Source organism: Ailuropoda melanoleuca, chromosome 12 (assembly GCF_002007445.2).
Source record: "Ailuropoda melanoleuca isolate Jingjing chromosome 12, ASM200744v2, whole genome shotgun sequence".
Taxonomy (NCBI): Eukaryota; Metazoa; Chordata; class Mammalia; order Carnivora; family Ursidae; genus Ailuropoda; species Ailuropoda melanoleuca.
Genome location: NC_048229.1, coordinates 69,448,634 through 69,466,059, shown reverse-complemented (window position 1 = coordinate 69,466,059; position 17,426 = coordinate 69,448,634). Strand labels below are relative to the sequence as shown.

The 17,426-nt window shown below is 43.7% G+C and overlaps 1 protein-coding gene across 4 annotated transcripts in view; it reads right to left on the bottom strand.

The window, feature by feature from the left end:
• The window catches only part of ZNRF1 (zinc and ring finger 1), a 95,941-nt gene that overhangs the window by 20,530 nt on the left and 57,985 nt on the right, over window positions 1-17,426 (bottom strand). For 3 of the 4 annotated variants that reach the window (XM_034672635.1, XM_034672636.1, XM_034672634.1), the window contains exon 2: window positions 10,898-10,936. The exons of the other annotated variant lie outside the window; for it this stretch is intronic. In XM_034672635.1, coding sequence (XP_034528526.1) covers window positions 10,898-10,936 — 39 coding nt within the window. The remainder of the gene's footprint in view (window positions 1-10,897; window positions 10,937-17,426) is intronic. 4 annotated transcript variants of the gene reach the window in all.

Sequence of the window (17,426 nt, the reverse complement as noted above, 5' to 3'; positions counted from 1 at the left end):
GGCTTCAGACTCAAACTGAACTAACTCCAGAAGGTGTTCCTGGATCTTGAACTTGCAGATGACAGATCATGGAATTTCTTAGTTTCCACAACTGCATGAGCCAACTCCTTACAATAAATCATTTTCTCCCTCTTTCCCTTTCTCCTTCCCCCCACCACTGGCTCTGTTTCTCTGGAGAACCCCAATCCACCTATTTACTAAATTGCCAGACAATAAAATTTAAAAGACTGGCAACATCAAGCATTGGCGAGGATGTAGAGCAACCGGAACTCTCAGGCATTGTTGGCAGGAGCCATTTTGGGAAACGGTCTGGTAGTTCTTTATAAAATAAAACATATACCTGGCCTGGCCTAAGCAACTCCTCCTTTACATAATTAGCCAAAACAAATGGAGACTTATGTCTACAAATAGATGTTTGTAAGAATTTTCATCACAGCTTTATTCATAACAAGCAAAAACTGGAAATAACTGTCCATTAACAGAACGGGTACACAAACTGTGGCATGATGGAATACACTGGAACACTACTCAGCAATAAAAAGCAATGACTACTGATACATGCAACCACATGGATGGATATTAAAAACATGCTAAGGAAGGACCCAGAAGTGCACATATTATGATTCCAAATGTATGAAGATTTACAACAGGGAAAACTCTGTAGTGGAAAAAATCAGAACAGTGCCCATCTCTAGGAGGTAGGAATTGGGCAGAAATGAACTGAAAAGGGGATGAGAGACCATTTGGGGGTGATGAAATGTTCTATATGATGAAGAGGGTTTGGGTTACACATATGCATGTATATGTCAAAATTCAGTGAATGTACACTTAAGATTTGAGATTTCATTATTTGTAAATTTTACCTCAACCAGAAAAAAAAACTAAGCAAATACTGAAATGTAGTTAATGATATACAAGCTGAAGCACTTAGAGCCACATGTACTGTCGTGTGCATTGAAATGAAATGCATCAAAAAATGATGCATAAGTTAAATTTTGTTCCACTTTTCTGTACGTTTGAAATTTTCATCATAAACAACCAAAAAAAGTATCAAGCAGTGGTGTGTGTGTGTGTGTGTGTGTGTGTGTGTGAGAGAGAGTGTGTGGGCACACACTAATTTAGCCACAGCAGTCAAGGAAGACCCCTCCGACAGGGAGACAGGTGCCAGAGAACTTGGTGTGTTAGGACAGTGAGGGTCAGGTTCACAAGCACAGTAAGTACCTGGGGTGGCAGGTGACAGTGGGGACATGCTCTCTTACTGTCTATGCTCAAATGCCTTTCTTTCATTTTGATAGCTGAATGGGTACCTTGTCTGGGTATAGGATTCTTTTTTCCCCCAGCTTTATTAAGGTATAATTAACAAATAAAATTATATTTAAGGTGCACAGTATGATAATTTGATATACATATATGTTGTGAAAGGACTGCCAAAACTGAGTTAACATATGCATCATCTATTTACCTTTTGTTTTGGGTGAGAACAAATTTTAGCAAATTTCAATCACACATTGCAGGATTTTATGGTTTCAGGTCTTGTACTAATGTCTTTAATCCACTTTGACTTGATTTTGTGTATGGTGTAAGATAGGGATCCAGTTTCATTCTTCTGCATGAGGATAACCAATTTTCCTAACGCCAATAATAGACTATCCTTTCCCCATTGTGTATTCTTGGTGCCTTGGTAAAAAATTAACTGACTGTATATGCATGGGTTTATTTTTGGCCTCTATTCTGTTCCATTGGTCTATGTGTCTGTTTTTATGCCAATACCATATTGTTTTTTATTGTAATCACTTACACACACTTACTAGTCATAGTAAGTAACATAGTTTGAAATCAGGAAGTGTGATGCCTCCGGCTTCATTCTTCTTTCTCAGGATTGCTTTGGCTATTCAGGATCTTTTGTGGTTCCATACATGTTTTAGGATTGTTTTTCCTATTTTTGTGAAAAATGCTACTGGAATTTTGATATGGATTGCACTGAATGTGTAGATCACATTTTCACAGTATAAATTCTTCCAATCCATGAACATGGAATATCTTTTTATTTATTTGTGTCTTCTTCAATTTCTTTCATTAACATCTTATAGTTTTCAGTGTACAAATCTTTCACCTCCTTGGTTAAATTTATTCCTAAGTATTTGTTTTTGATGCAACTGTAAATGGAATAGTTTTCTTAATTTCTTTTTCTGATACGTCATTGACTTTACTGAATTTGTTTATTAAGTGTAACAATTTTTTTGGTGGAAGCTTTAGGGTTTTCTATACAATAATATTATGTCATCTGATATTTTACTTTTTCCTTTCCAATTTGGATGACTTTTATTTCTTTTTCTTGCCTAACTGCTCTGGCTAAGACTTCTAATACCATGTTGAATAAAAGTCTGAGTATAGGATTGCTGAGTTGTTTTCCTTTTTTTCCTCAATGGTCTACAGATAAAATTCTATGATATTCTAGCTTTTTGGTGTTGCAAATAGAAAATGTGATACCAGTGTGATTCTTTTTCCTTTTGTAAATAATATGTTCCTTTGGACTGAAAGCTTGAAAGATTTTCCTTTCATCCTTTGAGTTTAGATATTTTACCAGGGTATGCTTAGACATGTCTTAGTTATTCCCCTAGTGGTAAGTCACGAGTGTCCTTCACCAAGTATTTCTAGTGTTCCTCCTTCTAGCTATACATTATAGTAGGATTGCACTTGCTTATTCCCTTTGAAGTTAAAGGTGAGGTTGTGATTTGCTATGGCTAGTGAAATGTGAGTAGAAGTAATGTATGCACTGCCAAGCAGACTTTAAGCACTAGCCCATGATTCACCACAGACCTGCACTGCTGCCTACCACCTCAGGTTCCTAAGTAACAATAAGCAGACCACCACTCCACGCCCCCCCCCCCCGCCCCCAACCATGACCTGTACTGGATACTGTAGTGTGGGGAAAAAATGAATTTGTTGAGTTTAAACCACTGAGCTTGTGGAAGTATTTGTTATTACATTATCAATGTAGTTCTAGCCTGTCCTGACCAATACACTCTTCCTCTGCCTTCTTCTCCTTCTATTATTCCTATTACTTGTATGTCAAATGTCTTGTACATCTTCCAGGTCTCTCATCTCCAATCTCTACCTCCATAACTTCTATGTCTTAGCATTTTCTCAGGAGCTTCAGCCTTTCTAACTCCTGAGCCATGGGTGCCTGCCCCGCTGCTTGGCTCAAAGAGGTAAACAGCTGGTATTGTAAGTCAAAAAGATGAGACATGCATTCCAGCCACTATCTTCCCAGAATCTTCTCTGTCTGGATATTTACATTCTGCTTTTTAAATATACATACTTCCTTGCATCAGCAACAATCCACATACTTTCATTTTCAATGTCTATGTATTCTATAGTGATAATATATTGTGCTTAGCTTTTTTCTTCTATGGGTGTTTGGATTCCCAATTTTTACCTACTATAAAGATTCTTTCAGGACTGATCTCCATTCTCTACTCCAAGCACAGTATATTCCACCCACAACATATTTTTGCTCTTTCTGGATTCTAGGCTGACTGGTTTGGAGGAAAGAAAATCATATCAGGAGTCAGAAGAACCAGGCTCTCCCTAGCACTAGCCAGGTGGCCTTGTGTAAGCTACTTAGCAATATTTGTATAGTGTCCAGTATTGTTCTAAAGCCCAACCAAAGATGGCTGTGTGAGTGTTCTGTGCAGAGAAAAAGACATGTGGAATGTGGGGTAACCATTTTACTAGGCTGCACTCAATATAGCTCAAATATACTGAGGCTAACTGTTAGATGTCCCTATTTCATTTCTTTGCCTGAAGAACAGGCTGACCCTACATATTTTGTGGACCCTAAGATGCCGTCAATTTAAAGAGACACCATCACAAACCTTCAAGAGGAAAAAAAAACAAAACCCAAAACCCTGCCAATTATAACTTTAAGATGTGATTATATGATACATCCTGATTTTTGAGTTGTTAAATTGTGAAATGTACGTGCCTTAGAATCAGTGAATATATGAGGAATACATAGATGGATATTTAAAAAAATATATAGACCAAATCCCAACCATATACCCAATACATTTATTTATTCCTGTTCATTTACTGCAAATGAGAACAGGCTCAATGAAGATATCTACAGAGGGAACAAACAGAAGACCTGCAGGGTGTGCACATGGATAGGTGCCTGATGACATCAAACCCACCTTGCTGCTATAGCAACTCTAGGCAGGTGGAGCCCAACAGCAGCATTCCAGCCAAGTGAAGAAGAGGAAAGGCATTTGCCAGAACAGGAGCTATGGCTACTAATCAGTTTTATTTCCTTTGACCCTATAACTCATTTCTTCCAGAGAGAGGCCCTAGAAAGCTCTAGAATGGGGTGACAGGGAGAGTGGGAGGTGGGGACATGATGGTCTGATGACCCAAGACTGAGCAAGTATGAATATGGAAAAGACAGAAGCCTCAGAGTGAGTGTAATCAAGTCCCCAACTAGTGGCCAGGGAAGACAAATGTCAAATATAACCCCTTGTCACCCGGCTAGCATGCTTAGGCAAGTTTAGGGGCATCCAATCATGACTCAGAAAAGCGTATTATATGGACTCCAGATGAACATTTGGCTTTTATTTTGGAAATGTCTTATTTGAAGGATGGGCCATCTATTACAGGAGTAATAGTATCTAAGGAGTCAAGCCAGAATTTCTTTAAATTCTTAGATATTAGTGATCACCAAAAGCTAGGCAACGGGATAGACAGGTCTGGCCAGGAAATGCCTAGTTACTTAGCTGAATACCATGCTTTCCTCTCAATGGCTGCCCCACCTTCATTCCAATCCTTCACACACCACACACCTATGGCCCTTGGACCCAATACCCATAGCCACTGCTGAAGTGGGCTTTCCAGTGTTTGGGCAATGCCAGAGAACACTCTTAGGAGTAGGTGGCAATCTTCAGCCTTTTCTTCAGAGATTCAATAGCAAAGAGTGGGGCCACGGACCACGTGACCTCAAAAAAGACAAAGGGAACAATAAAATCTGGTCTCTAGGCAAAAACGGGCAGGTATTACCTGCAGAGGATTTGTGGACTGATTAGCATGAGAAGGGAGCCTCACTTCTTCCAGTTCCAGAAGGGACACTGTCTGAGTAGGACACCAGCCATGCAGGCCTAGCTTTATTCACAGCAGGTACCAGCAGCCAGGAGTGTGCTTGGAACCACCCTGTTGCTGGCCTGGTTCTCTGCTGAATATACCCTTTTTCAGACCCTGGGCTCTTGATTTATTTAAAAACAAAAAACAACCTTTAACGAACTTTGCTTTTTTTATGAAGTTTTTGGAGGTGGAACTGGAGGCAGAAAGAAGAGTTATGGAAGGGAAAGGACCAAGAAGGAAAATTTCACACAAAATCTATATAGGATTAATAGTTTACTTCCGAGTTCCTGAAGGCACCGTCTACCCCAGTGCCCATACGGCTGACAGGAATTTCAATGACAAGAAGGAAAATACTTGAACGTACTACTATATCATGTTCAACCAGAATCTGACTCACCAGGCAAATGGACATGACATTCACATCTAAGTGACTGCTTAAACTGAAAAACACCATTTGCCTGGCAGTACTGATGCCGACAACCCTGGCCTTCATGTCACTGGAGGTCTGCTGGAAAGCTCCTCACAGCTCTCACTGTAATCTCGGGATGCAGCACGCGTGCTGCTGTATTCACTTCCTAACAACTATCAGCTCCAGCTTGGGCCCTGGCATGCAGCAATACTGCAGGCTGAGCTTGGCTATTTGGCAGAATGAATGCTGGCTGGCTTCTTGCCTGGGTCTAGACCTGGCCCTTTCCCAGCAGGGCATCCTCTGCTTAGCTGTACCTCCAACACAGAAGTAGATGGAAGCAGGAACTCAGAGGACGCAGTCCTGTAGGCCACAACTGTGCTTTGAAATGGAATCTAAAGGGGAAGAAGCCAGAAGAATAGAATGGGGTTGTTTTTGAAAGCCTAACAGCAGTAGAACAATCAATCTTATCAAAGGGAACTCAAGGGTAAGAGAAGGCCTTCATGCCTCAGTCCTTGCTTTTTTGTCATCCAGTGCTGTGAATACCACAGAGGAGATGGAAAGACCCTAGAGAGCTAGGAGGTACTGACCAACCGATGAGTTAAAAAAGGATTCCCCAAGAGACCCTCCAGACACAAAGCAGGAGCTAGAAGGATCATCAATTCTAAGCTCCCTAAAATAGTGTATGAGCCCTATCAAGACACAAAGGGTGCTACTGTACTGGTTTTCTTCATCTCTGGTTCAGATTGCTCTGAGGCTGGTAGACAAAAACGGGAGACGGAGAGAGGATAGCAAGAGGAAAGACACTCCAGCGTGGTAGCAGGAACATGGCAATTCCTCACAAATCCTTCTTCACAGTACTAATTCCAAGGTGAAGAAAGTCAGGGGTCTCCTAATGATTAAGTGATCTGGCTGGCTGGCAAGCAAAAAACCTGGGATATGATGCAACATGTAAAGTCAAGTGTATGACAGTGGATAAAATATTAAGCCAGTAAGGTGACCCTGTATTGCACCTTACACATGTTTATGAAATAGGAGGATCATATAAAATGGGAATTCCTTCTTCACGTTGACATTTTTGCCTTGATGACTACTTTTGCACAGATTTTGACTTCCCCTCATTTCAAGTCAGCACATCAACTTCCCAAAATATTGGCATCAGGTACCTAAATATTGATAAGTATCACTTAATGAAATCTATGGAAGATAAGAAAATCAAAAACACAAGCAACCAAACAGAATGGAACAACATGGACCTGGAGTCAGAATTCCAGCATTCGAGTCACCGGTTATGTGGCCAAGGCCAAGTCACCTAGCCTCCTTGAACTCCCATTCTTTTTGCCTGTAAAACAGGAATAATTTTGCCAGCCTAGCCATTCAATGAAAATATACATGTAAAAAGCCATACGATGTGTGACAGGCAGATTAACGGTTCCCCAAAAATGTCCACATCCTAATCCCAGATACCACGAATGTCACCTTACATGACAAAAAGCGCTTTGCAGATGGGATGAATTAAGGATTTTAGAATGGTCTGAGATCATCCCAGACTATTCAGGGGGGCCCAATGTAATTGTAAGCTCCTTACAAAGGAACAAGAGAGACAGGAGAAACAGGAGAGCAGATGTCAGAGAGAGATTTAAAGACACTACACCGTGGGCTTTGAGGAATGGAAGAGGCCATGAGTCAAGAAAAGCAGAAGCCTCTAGAAGCCGCAAAAGGCAAAGAATGGGCTCTGCTCTAGAGCCTCCAGAAGAAATGCAATCCTGCCAATGCCTTGATTTTAGCCCAGTCAGACCATTTCAGACTTTAACCTCCAAAAATGTAAGAGAGTAAATTTATGTTGTCAAATTTGCGGTAGGCTGTTATAGCAGCAATAGGAAATGAATGCAGATTGTCATAGGAGACACAGTTATTCTCCGAAAGGATCAAATCTTAAAGGGGGGAGGTAGGTGGGGTTCCCTGACTCTACTAAAAATTACTGGAGCACGACATTCTCTCTTGGGACACCACTGACAATTGCACAACTATTTGCCACACTCAAGTGGGATGAGCAACCAAGTGAGTCAGCCTGTCTGTCCATTCATTTTTATTCTAGTTATTAAGTGGTAAGGAAACATGGCAAAGCATGCAATCTAATTTCTACCCTCAAGAAACTGATGATCTATTAGGGAAGAAGAGAGGCGACAAGGCCACAGAGCTCTTATTCTTTTCATGATTTTTCTAGCCTTAAGTGAGCATCTAGTGAGCATACCTGACATGTGGCTTCCTGACCTGAACACTTCTAGAATGGACATCACAGGATCCGTCAACTTCCTGAAATAATGTGTCAGGTTCTGTGGCAGGGATGTTTTTTTTCTGGGGAATGGATCCATACACTTAGATTATCAAAAGGGTTTGGGTTTATAACCCAAAAGTTAATAACCATTTGTATAATAAAGAAACACAGATAGAAGATTATCTGGTATTTTGGGATATTTTGAAAACAGTCCAAACATTTGTGAATTACCTTTATTATGGAGAAGAGGGACCACCAAGAGAAAAAAGAAAACTGAACCAGGCCCTCCAGGGCTCCATACCTCATGATCGGGATCCTTTAACATTGACCAAAGCATACCAGAGGGCCACTTACGACAAGTTCCATTAAACACAATTTCCCTCTCTACTGAGTCCGCATATGTGCGCTCATCCCAGGCTTGTAGGACACTCTCTCAGTGTCACCCAACCTTCATCAACTGCCCCATTCACAACAAGCAGCACCTGCGAAGAGTTATCTACAATGGCTTTCTTCATACTTCCTCTCCTTCTGTTCCCTCTTGAACTACTCCAATCCCCAAAACTGCCATTACCAAGGACCTCCACATGATGGTATCCTTAAGTCAATTCTCCAACAATTGGCAGCATTTGAGAAAGGTGGCCCTCCTCCACCTGCTCCCACCACGTTGTTACGCTTGTTTTTTGGTCCCCTATCATGCCCTTTCCTCTGACATCTGCTAGTTCCCTCTCACCTCCTTGGGCAAGCCCTCTAACAGCCACCAATCTTCATCCACCCCCCAGTCCAATGTGCTTTCTATTCTTCTCAGCAGCACTCACCACCGCTGCACCTGCTCTCTGTCACCCCCATTTCAATATAAGCTCCTTGAAGGCAGAGTCTTTTTCTTGTACTGCTGTGTTCCCAGATCGTGGCATACGATAGGCTCTTGAAACTATCTGTTGGATGAATGAATATCACACTTCATGGAACTGTGTGAAAAAGGCCCAGCTGTACAACTGGAAAGAGATAACAAATTAAGGGTACGTCAGACTGTGTTTGAGTCCATTGCCAGCAGGGGCTACCTTCTACCACTAAAGGCTCCACCAACTGCCAGACCACAGTGAGAGTTAAGTAGGATGGTGCAGTGTGTATGAGACAGAATGTGAATTAAAAACCCACTGCGGTCATGCTGCTTCCTGCCCAGCTTGTGGTTCTGATATAGGGTGCAGATCGTAACCACATGTGCGTGTACGCGGAGCGCAGGCACCCCTGCTACCAGCACTATGGTGGGGAGCGGATGTGAAGGGTTCTGCCTGGGTTGCCACCTGGGTAGGCCTTGAAAGTCCTGGGGGCAGGAAAGAGGTCAGCCCTTCCCCCATGCTCAACCAAGTTATGTTGAGCTAGAATCCTCTTCGGTGTCTCATTCATCCTACCAACAAGAGCAGGCAGGACCTCTCTACCTACTTCTCCCCACACAGAAGTGCCTAGAGGTGGAAGAACAGTACTGGTGACCTTCCTACCCCAGCAGGAGCTGCCTAGGGAGACCCAATAGCCATTTCCTGGATGGTGGGGACTTCTGAATGCTTCAGCAGCCTAATAGATAGATTTCCTTAAAATTAAAAACAACAACAACAACTTTTTATTATGGAAAATTTCAGACAAACGAAATAGAATAGAATGAGCTCCCAGATACTCATCATCTAGCCTCAACAATGATCAACTCAGGGTCGATTCTGTCTCATTTTCTCTTGGGATGTCCAGGTCTTGGTTTGCTTGGACAATCTTGGTTTAAGCTTATCCTGGTATAATTTTTTTAAAAAGATTTATTTATTTATTTATTTGAGAGAGAGAGAGAGAGAGAGAGAGCAAGTGCACATGAGTGGTGGGGAGGAGCAGAGGGAGAACAACCCATGAGATCATGATCAGAGCAGAAATCAAGAGTCAGATGCTTAACTGACTAACCCAGGCGCCCCTGTCCTGGTATAATTAAGAGCCCCCTCTTTCAGTCTCAAATATGCCTGGGACTGGACAATGAATTATATGGTCACCTGACGTCTACCCCAACCCACTCCCCTCTGTGCCCACGTTGTTTTGAAACAAATTCCAGACATAAGTCCATCTATAAACAATTCACAATGTGGTAACAAATTTTTAATACAGATCAACACCCGTTAGACACTGTTCTCTTTTAACATTCTTGTTCGGGGCTTTCACATCTCATAACAGGAGAGCCAAGAAGGGAGAGTCAGACTTGCCCCTGGACAGGCTCTGTGCTATATGCTTGCATGTGGGGCCCCACACCACCCTGTGGGCTGATGGCGTGACCCCAGCTCATGGATGGGGCTACCAAGCACATGGAGAAGTCAGCTATGTCTTCTGCCTGCCTGACTCCACTGTACAGCCTCTTTGCACTACACCAAGCTGCCTCCATACAGGAGGTCTGAGAAACAGTCACGGACAACAGGATAACAGAACAGACCTTGGTAGCTGTGGCTTATTTTACACATGGACACAAAACGAGCAATGTGATTTTGAATAACTCAAAGGGAAGAAACTCAAACTTCAAACTGACCCACAAGAGAATAAAACCCCAACCTTTGCCTCTGGATAGCAGCACTGCAAGATTCCAGAGCCAGGCTAAAGGGTGGGGCAGTCTAAGCAGCCTACCTTCTTAGTACCTAGGAGAGACTAGGGAGAGAAACCAGACACAATCATCTCTTTTAAGTCCTCAGAAGAAATGATCCTAGAAAGTTCACTGGTATACCCCAGCTCTGGGTATGTTTCCCGGAGGCAATCAGAAGACAGCACAGGACGTTCACTCCAGCACCAAGGCGAGCAGCAGAGAGCCACAGGCAGCCCAGATGCTGGATGCATGAGCACCGTGGCGAGCACGTACACTACGAAGCATTATGTAGCAGGCATCAGCGCTGTACTGAATATACACACAGGACAGATACGAGCACAGTGCCAAGTTAAAAAAAAAAAGAAAGAAAGAAACAAAGGATCTGTAAGTGAAAAACACATGCACATGATTAACTAAAACCCAAATGCAAAAACACAAACACTACACACATGCACACAAAGCAACAATTCGTAATACATACCAGTAAGAGAGTACACATCGAGCACATTTGCATGGGAGGCTGTGGAGTGGAATGGAGAACAGGAATAAAAGGGAGTAAATCAATGCACAAATGAGTAAAACCAAGAGAATGGCCTTGCCCAGACCAATGATAAAATGCCATAAACCGAGAAACAGTGTTAACTCAACCCTCTGCACCAGAGGGAGATTTAAAAAAAAAAAAAGCAGCACACTGTTAACAGAAGCCAGCAAACAATCAATACTCGTGAAAAGCTGCCTGGCCTCAATTTTTCCAAGGCTTTCTTTCACCCGACTAGCTAGCGGGTTGACAAATGGCCCAGGATAGGGGATGGGAGAGCAGGGGAACCGAAAGGATGCCTCACTCATTCTCGCTGCCTGCATGTGGAAGGGTATGATGAATGGCAGCACCTGGGCTTCACCCCTTCATCCCCTGCATTTAAGAGGTGAAGGAAGGTGGGGGGTTCAAACAGAGTCCCATCCACTGCAATGCTTCCCCTCCTACTGTGGACCTGGAATCAAGTGATAGTCCCAGAGGCACCTGTTTCCGGCTGGGTGACTCATGTCACAGCTTTGCTTACATTTCTTGCCAGCAAAAGGAGGGGTTCGATCGGACAATCGAAACCCACCATTGCTCCTTGCTCTAATACCCAGTGCTTGTGCGCACATGTGTGTGTCCTATAACACAATTAATCCAATGTATTCAAGTGTTAATGCTCAATGTTGTGTATACATAGTGGGTGGACACTCAAGGCTGAATCCATTTTCTCCATTTTACTGAGGATTGCTAAGTGAGAGGCACTGACTGGCAGACAAGGCAGAAAGAGCACCTTCACAGAGCTTAAACTCTGATGGGGGACACAAACAGGTACACAGGCAAGTGGACTAGAGCTCATGATCACTACGATGAGAGGGACAGGACAAGGGGCTAAGTGGAAAGGGGAGTGGAGCCCTCATGGAGATCTGGAGGCTGGGGGCTGACGGCAGTGATGGGAGAAAGGCTTTCAGCAATTAGGAATGGCTAAGCTAAGACTGAAGGGTAAGCAGAAGGCAGCCAGGCAGCGAAGGTGGGGGAGCAGAAGGGACCAAGGAAGGACAGGGAGAAGGGGGTTTTTGCTCTAAGTAGATGGAACAGCATGTGCAAAGGCCTGAGGACAAAGAGGCTGTTCTTCAAAGAACTAAAAAAATTATCAGTGTGGCTGGATGAGAAAGGTAAAAACCAATCACTAGTCAAATGGAGTAGCAGATTGTGTTTTCCAAACATGGCCTTAGGACTATGCCCAGTTCCACATGCACTTCCAGAACCTTGCTGTTCTTCACCAGGCTCTGGAATCTGTTTTCCCTTTCCTTCAACCTGGGTGGGCTTGCGACTGCTTTGACCAAGTGAGTAGAGCTGGAAAGACAGCTTGTGAGGCTGTCGTACAGAAGGTAGACAGAGCTGCCACCTTGTGCTCTCTCAGGACCTGCAAGCCCCACCCTGAACCCAGCCGCTGTGCTGTGAGGAAGCGCAGGCCAAAAGGAGAGGTCACACATCGGCGTTCCGGCTGAGAGCCAGCCATGGGAGTCAATGGGCCATCAAGAGACACAGCACCCAGTCACCCAGTTGTCCAGCCGAAGCCCCAGATATCATGAAGCGGAGACCGGCGGCTCCTGCTGCCCCCTATGCAAACACCAGAGCCACACAATCCGTGAACATAACAGTTATTTTATACCTGCTAGTTTGGGGCTATTTTGCTATGCAGCTCTAGTGCAAAAACAAACGGACACACAAAATACAGTGCGTTCATACAACGGAAAACGATTACAGCAAAGCAAAAGGAAGGTCTACAACTATACCTAACAATATGGGCACGTCACACAAACACACCGCTGAGGAAGCAAACAGATACAGGGGTGCAGAGTTTATGATCCTATTAAAGTACAACCATAACACAAATCCGTGCTGTTACCAATCAGGAGAGCCGTTGCGTGCTATGGGGCAGTGACTAGAAAGAGCCATGAGAAGCGTGTCCTGGGATGCTGCTTACAGAGTTGTTCCGTTTGTGAAAATTCATCAAGATGCACACTTCACAGAAGTACTTTTCTGTATGTACATTTCTGAAACCATAATTTTAAAAAAGTTTCCTTTCTTAAAATATTGACAGGTAGAGTGGCAAAAAACCCCCCAAACAAACGTGGAAGCTAAAGAGGGAAATAGGGATCAGATGTGATAGGGCCTTGTAAGGCACACCGAGGACTTAGGTGATTCATTCCAGAAATACTACAAACTATCCAGCAATTCTGCCACGGACTGCGTTTTAGAAGCACCACTCTGGTTACAGTGCAGTATATGGATTGGGTTGGTCTGAAAGCCTGCAGAGCAATTAGGGGGTTGCTGCAGTCATTCAGGTCAAAAGTGGGGTGAATGGAGAAAACAGGCATGGGCCAGGCTATCCCGCTGTCCTGCCAACCCCTGGTAAACATGAAGGTCCCCTATGCCACTAGGGCCTCTGGATTGGCTGCCCAATGAGCCATCTGGCAGACTCAGAATCCAGGAGGGACATCTGGTCGATGAAACCCTCAACAATCATTTATCTTGATTACCAACATTTTTTTGGCATCCTCTTATACATTGTGCCCAACCCTGGCAGAGAAGTATACGGATTAAAAAGATCCTGAAGGGGTTCCTATTCTGGGGTTTTTTATCGTAGAAGTCAGAGGAGTGGGTGCAGGAGTAGTTAACAACAATGTTCAGGTTTCTGGCATCAGAAAGTGGATAAACAGTGGTTTTTATGGACCTGAGTCCTGGGAGGAGGATGGGTTTTAGGAAGGAGGTGGGGGATGAAGATGATGGGAAGTTCTGAACACAATAGGTTTGAAGAATCGGAGAGGCTTGCAAGTGGAGAGAGCTGGCGTGCGTGGGGTGAGGAGCTGAGGCCCAGAGGAAAGATCTGGACGGGGGATGTGCATGAGGGTAGAAACAATTTAAAATAGAAAAAAAAAAAAAAGCCATGGGAACAGATAAGACCACTCTAAGAGAACACGTAAGGATCCCTGACTGGGCCCTGTGGGAAAAGAACATGTAAAGGACCACACGTGAGTGCAGCTATGGTGGATACTGGCCGCAGAAGAGCATAGCTAGGAATAATATTTACAGTGCATACCCTGAGATACAGAGAAAACAAAACAAAACAAAACCAAATGAAGTTCCCAAACTGTAGACATCTATCTCCAAAGAACTCTTCTTACTTACTTTCCTTTTGTTCTTGTGTTTGTTAGCTGGAAAGTGGTGCTACTAAAAGGCTACCTCTTGACTTTGGCTAACCTGAACTCAGATCTTTAAAATGGTAAAATGACACTGTTCCCTCTCTGGCTAACAAGCAGCAGGAAGTACCTTTTCTCTCACTTTCTTCAGTCCCACTGTTCTCAGGTGTAGGCTTGAATGAAACTGGGGAAGCGGGAGTGGACCATCTCATTTTTGGGTGCAGCCAAAATGACTTGGTGAGGTGGCTTCAGGCCATTTTGCAGAAGAGGAAAAAGGCTCACACAGGAAAGGAAATGGACACAGCGGGAGAGAGAAGTGTGTTTTCCAGCCCTGGCCACCAGAGCCAAATTTTAAACTTGGATTTACGGGGATATACTATATAGTGACTAACATAATATAATAAAAAATCATTTAAAAAAACAAACAAACTTGGATTTAGGGAGATTATATTCAGTGCCCCAGAGGCAGGCAGGAAGGCCGGCTGGAGACCGGGAAGCTTGCTGTGCAGACTCCAGACCCCAGAACCAGGCTTGGCCTTGTTCACGGCGCCAGCTGGTGTCGGAGGCCCTCGCACACACCTGGGGCATACTGTCTCCAGAGGCCACACTCCAAGACTAGATCATTGGGTCTTTAACTATTTGGACCGCCTGATATTTGAGCTTGGCTTTAAAAGGCACAACCAACCAACTAGACAATCAGAGCTCAGCTCCACCTCCCGAGAGGGGATTGCCGTACTGCACAGCTGCCCCACGGCCTGCTCCCCATGCAGACGGAGACACCCCGCCTGGGAAGGTACCTTCCCTGGGGATGGCATAACCCTTGGGGATTTTCCCCCCAATCACTTAAGCATATTCTCAAGTGTTCACTAACTGTAACTACCATCTTCTTCCAGTTCAAAGCTTTACCAGGGCACGGCACTCTTGAGCAACGCCCGCAAGTGGCTGTGAACTTTGAGGCCTATGTGATGTGACACACTTCTTCCCCAATGTAGATCAAGAGATTTTTATTTGAAAAATATATTTCTGGACTAAAATATTTATAAGTTGATTTTTTTTTCCTTTTTATACCATGCCATCTACAGTATTTTGAAATCTGGGTTTTTGGTTTTTTTTTTTTTAATTTTAAAATACATTTTTCGGTACGCCTGGGTGGCTCAGTTGGTTGGCCACCTGCCTTTGGCTTGGGTCATGATCCCAGGGTCCTGGAATTGAGTCCCATGTCGGGCTCCTTGCTCGGCGGAGATCCTGCTTCTCCCTCTGCCTGCTGCTCCCCCTGCTTGTGCTCACACTCTCTCTCTCTACCAAATAAATAAAATCTTAAAAAAAGATAAAATACATTTTCTTTGCATGGAAATAATACCACCTCACTCATCTCTTTTAAGAAATGGTTATATTGCACTCTGTTGTACAGAGATATAATTTCTTTAGCTGATTTCCTACAGATAATTTAGGCTGTCTCCAGTTCTTCGGTATCAGAAACAACACTGCATCTTGACGGCACCTGAGTATCTCGGGCACTTGTCCAGTTTCATCCTTTGGGTAAATTTCGCAAAGTAAAACTGCTTAGTTAAGACGCAGATGCTTAAAACAACTTCTACCGACTACGAAAGGGTACGAGGTTAAAAGTAAGAGTAGAAAGTCCCCAGTTCCACTCCCCAGAGGTCATTACTGATAACAGTATCTTTTTTGTTCTATAAGGACACAGCCCTCTTACTATCTCCTCCTTTGCTAGGGCCCCTTCCTGGGATTCCAGGTTTCCCTCCTTCTTGGTTTGTTCCCTCATTAGGATGGAACATATCCGTCAGCAGTTTCCCAGGAAAGGGCAAGTTTTTGAGACTTCACAAATGACTTAATTCTAACCTCACATGTCTGTGGGTGGGGGGCTGGCTGACTGGCTGACTGGCGGTTTCACTGCGAGATGTCAGAGATGTCAGACTCTTTGCCCTCTGGCTGCAAGGGCTGATTTAATGCACTCCACGGTTCACGGCACTCTGGCCTGAGTGAGGCCTTTCTCGTGTGTCCTTTCATCCTCAAGAGTCATTCCATTCTCCCTGCAAAACCTTCTGTTCCGGAAGCAACCATTAAGTGTACTTTATGTGAATCCTCCAATTTACAGGTGTGCTTGCAAAATGTGGGTTGTCATTTTGGGAATGTGGATGTTTTACTTTTTTGCTCTTTACTGAATCATTCCCAACAGCAAATAAATATGCTACTATTTCTCCAATTTTGGAAAAATGCCTTCTCTTGACTCAGCTGCCCCCAAGAGCTAGCTCCCCATTTCTTTGCATCACTTTGCATCAAAACTCCCCCAAATGATTGCCCATACCAGTTAATGCCTCTCTTCCCTTTCACCCTAAGCCCACTTTCATGAGACTTTTGCCTTCATCACTCCATCAAAACGGCGCATCAAAGGCACCTCTGGCCCCATGCCGCCAAACCTGAGTCCACTCTTGGTCCTCGTCTACTCATAGGAGCACAGATCAGGTCATCCTGTTTGACCCACTTTCTTCACTTGGCTTCCACACGGCACTCTTTGGTTTTCCTCACCCCACTGGTTGCTCCTTCTGTCTCCTTTCCTGTTTTCTTTCTCCTCTTCCTCCCAACCACTTAATAACAGTCGATGTCCCAAGCCTCAGTCCTGACCCTCTACCATTCTCTTTCTGAGTATTGAGGCTTTAAATATTATCTGCATTTCTGCCTTATTTGTGCTTGAAAAAGTTTTTCCTTGTTTCTGTGACAAAGACATTCTGCATTTTTTCCACCTTTTTTTTTTTTTCTCTTAAATAATCCCCTATCTGCAAACCTCAGGGCTTGGGAGTTTTGGAATTCAGGCTGTTCCAGACTTAAGAAAGGTGACAATACCTCTGTTAACATCTAGGATAGCACCACATAATTATACACATGAACAGTTTTGAAGTGACCCACCCTAGAAGTAATTGATCCAGGCAAGGATCATCAATAGATACTAAAACCATTAAATTTTATCTTTAGAATGATAAGGTCATTTCGTTGCCAGAGAACAGGTGTCTGCAAGTCACAACAGATTGCCCTGTTGGTAACTTGCTCAGTGCCAAGAGAAAAAGTGTACCTTTAAGTGTGGGGAGGGGGGAGTCGGCAGTTACCATCTTACCAAATAATCAAACTTAACAGAACTATAATGGTGGAAAAACCTGACATTTATTATGTATCTCCTTACATGATACAATATGAAGTATGGAGCCGTAACACCTACACTCTCCCCCAAAATATTTAAATTGAAACTAGTCAAGCCTTTAGACCCAGCTTCCAGT